This window comes from Micromys minutus (assembly GCF_963924665.1).
Source record: "Micromys minutus genome assembly, chromosome: 16".
NCBI lineage: Eukaryota > Metazoa > Chordata > Mammalia > Rodentia > Muridae > Micromys > Micromys minutus.
This window is the reverse complement of record NC_137985.1, coordinates 33,059,275-33,061,845: the sequence shown is the minus strand read 5'-3', so window position 1 is coordinate 33,061,845 and position 2,571 is coordinate 33,059,275. Positions and strand designations below refer to the sequence as shown.

The 2,571-nt window shown below is 37.5% G+C and overlaps 1 protein-coding gene across 1 annotated transcript; it reads left to right on the top strand.

Annotated features, from left to right (window-relative positions):
* Positions 1–1,364: 1,364 nt before the first annotated feature.
* On the top strand, positions 1,365–2,339 carry LOC308431198 (olfactory receptor 8G18-like; the record flags this gene model as incomplete). Its single annotated transcript, XM_080930562.1, has 1 exon — positions 1,365–2,339. The coding sequence occupies one exon, from the start codon at positions 1,365–1,367 to the stop codon at positions 2,337–2,339; it is 975 nt and encodes a 324-aa protein (XP_080786688.1).
* Positions 2,340–2,571: the final 232 nt, after the last annotated feature.

Sequence of the window (2,571 nt, the reverse complement as noted above, 5' to 3'; positions counted from 1 at the left end):
TAATTTGTATTTGATTCTCTAATTTTAATATGCAGGAATATCCAGTATTCCATTTGACAGAATGCCAATATAATCTAACAATACAAAATCCTATTGCAGACCTTCTGAGAAATAACATACCAGTAATTCTTTACACTGTAATTTATAATGTAAATAATAAAAATGCATTGCAGCTACAAACAGTGTGAAGAGTAAGTATTTGGAGTGAATAGGGGCACATTAACTAAGTTACCACTACTGACTGACTGTATGTTCCATCGAAAAACTGGTTCCCAATATAGATCCCCTTCTATATAGCACCATGTATTTAGTACTTAATCCTGGAAACTTAATCCTATTGTCATCCTGTATCCAAGACTTAATACAAAATATGGTCCAAATAACAACTAATTTTCCACCCAACCAACACAATATTACTGATGCCAAGAAGTGCATTCTGTCAGGAGCTTGATATAGCCATCTCATGAGAGGCTCTGCCAGAGCACAACAAATACAGAGGCAGATGCTTGCAACAACCATTGAACTGAGAACGGGGTCCTCAGGGAAAGATATGAAAGAAGTTGAAGGGGTCTACAACCCCATAAGAACAACAATATCACACAACCAGAGCTCCCAGGGACTAACACACTATCCAAAAAGTACCCATGGACAGACCCAAGGCTCCAGCTGCACATGTAGCAGAGGATAACCTTGTGGGGCATCAATGAGAGGAGAAACCATTGATCCTGCCAAGGCTCAGTGCTGCAGTGTAGGGGAATGTCAGGGCAGGGAGGCAGGAGGGGGTGAGTGGGTGGGTGAATACCCTCATAAAAGCAAGGAGAGCGGGGAAGGGATAAGAGAAAACCAGGAAAGGGGATAACATTTGAAGTGTAAATAAAATATATCCAAGAAGCAAAAACCCATAAAAATTAATTTTCAAATTTTTGTATCTAAAGACACTATATATCATAAGTATTAAAATAAGAGTGTTTAAAATAAGAGCTCTGGAGATCCCCAAGTGAAAATAGGTTTTGGATAATCATTCACTGTTTTTATGGAAAGCTTAATTGCTCCATACAGTTTTTCAATATTGTTTGCTAATACAAACTAATTTTGAGATCTTGCTTTTGCAATGATGAGAAATTTTAAAACATTAATTCGATAGTAATATTTTATTTGAAGTGCAATCTTAATTTTTAAGTATATCTTTAAAATTAATAATAAGATAAATTTTATTTATTTAAGATGATCTAGCTAAGTAAATTATGTACATGATGAAGGTGTACTAAAGCATAACTAATTTACATATGTACATTGCAAACATGACAAAGAATAATAATTTTACTCTAATGGGCTTATGATTGTTTTATTCCTTCAGGATCACAATGGAGGGCATGGCAGCAGGAAACCATTGCAGAGTGGTGGAGTTCTTTTTAGCTGGGCTCTCAGAGAAGACAGAACTCAAGCTTCCCCTCTTCCTCCTCTTCATAGGAGTCTATATGATTACGGTAGCAGGGAACCTCGGTATGATCACACTCATAGGGCTCAGTTCCCGCCTGCACACACCCATGTACTATTTCCTCAGCAGTTTGTCCTTCATTGACTTCTGTCAGTCCACAGTTGTTACCCCTAAAATGCTCATGAGCTTTTTGACAGAAGAGAACCTCATCTCCTATCCTGGATGCATAGCTCAGCTTTATTTCTTCACTACCTTTGGCATTGCAGAGTGCTACACATTAGCTGTAATGGCCTATGACCGCTATGTTGCCATCTGTAACCCCTTGCTCTACAATGTAACCATGTCCTATCAGATTTACTGTTCTCTGATTTCAGGGGTGTATATTTTTGCTGTGTTTTGTGCATCCTTAATCACTGGCTTTATGTTTAGGATTCAGTTCTGCAAATTAGATGTGATTAACCACTATTTCTGTGATCTTCCTCCTCTCTTGAAACTTGCTTGCTCAAATACATATATCAATGAAATGTTGATTCTAGTTTTGGGTACAGTAAACATTTGTGTCCCAGTGCTGACTGTCATTACTTCCTACGTCTTCATCATTGTCAGCATCCTCCGCATTCGTTCCACAGAAGGCAGGTCCAAAGCCTTCAGTACTTGCAGTTCCCACATCTCTGCTGTTGCTATCTTCTATGGTTCTGCTGCATTCATGTACTTACAGCCATCATCAGTGAGTTCAATGGACCAAGGGAAAGTGTCATCTGTGTTCTATACTACTGTCGTACCCATGCTGAACCCCTTGATCTACAGCCTGAGAAATAAGGATGTCAGTGTTGCACTGAAGAAAATATTTGAAAGAAAAAAATCTCTGTTAAGAAAAAGTCACATAAACATTGTTTTTTAGAGCAAGTTATCCAAAGTACATAGACTGAATTAGTATTATTAATTGTAACAACATTATTATTACACATTTGCTAGGACCCTTTGGTAATTACCATTACAAATTTCAACTTTTAATTTCAAGCACCTAATACCTCATATGCTTCTCAGAATCACCAATGTAAACAAATAGTAAGGATAACGTGAAATTTTATGCCCACAGGTAATAATCCAGTGTGTCATGCATCATGTTATGC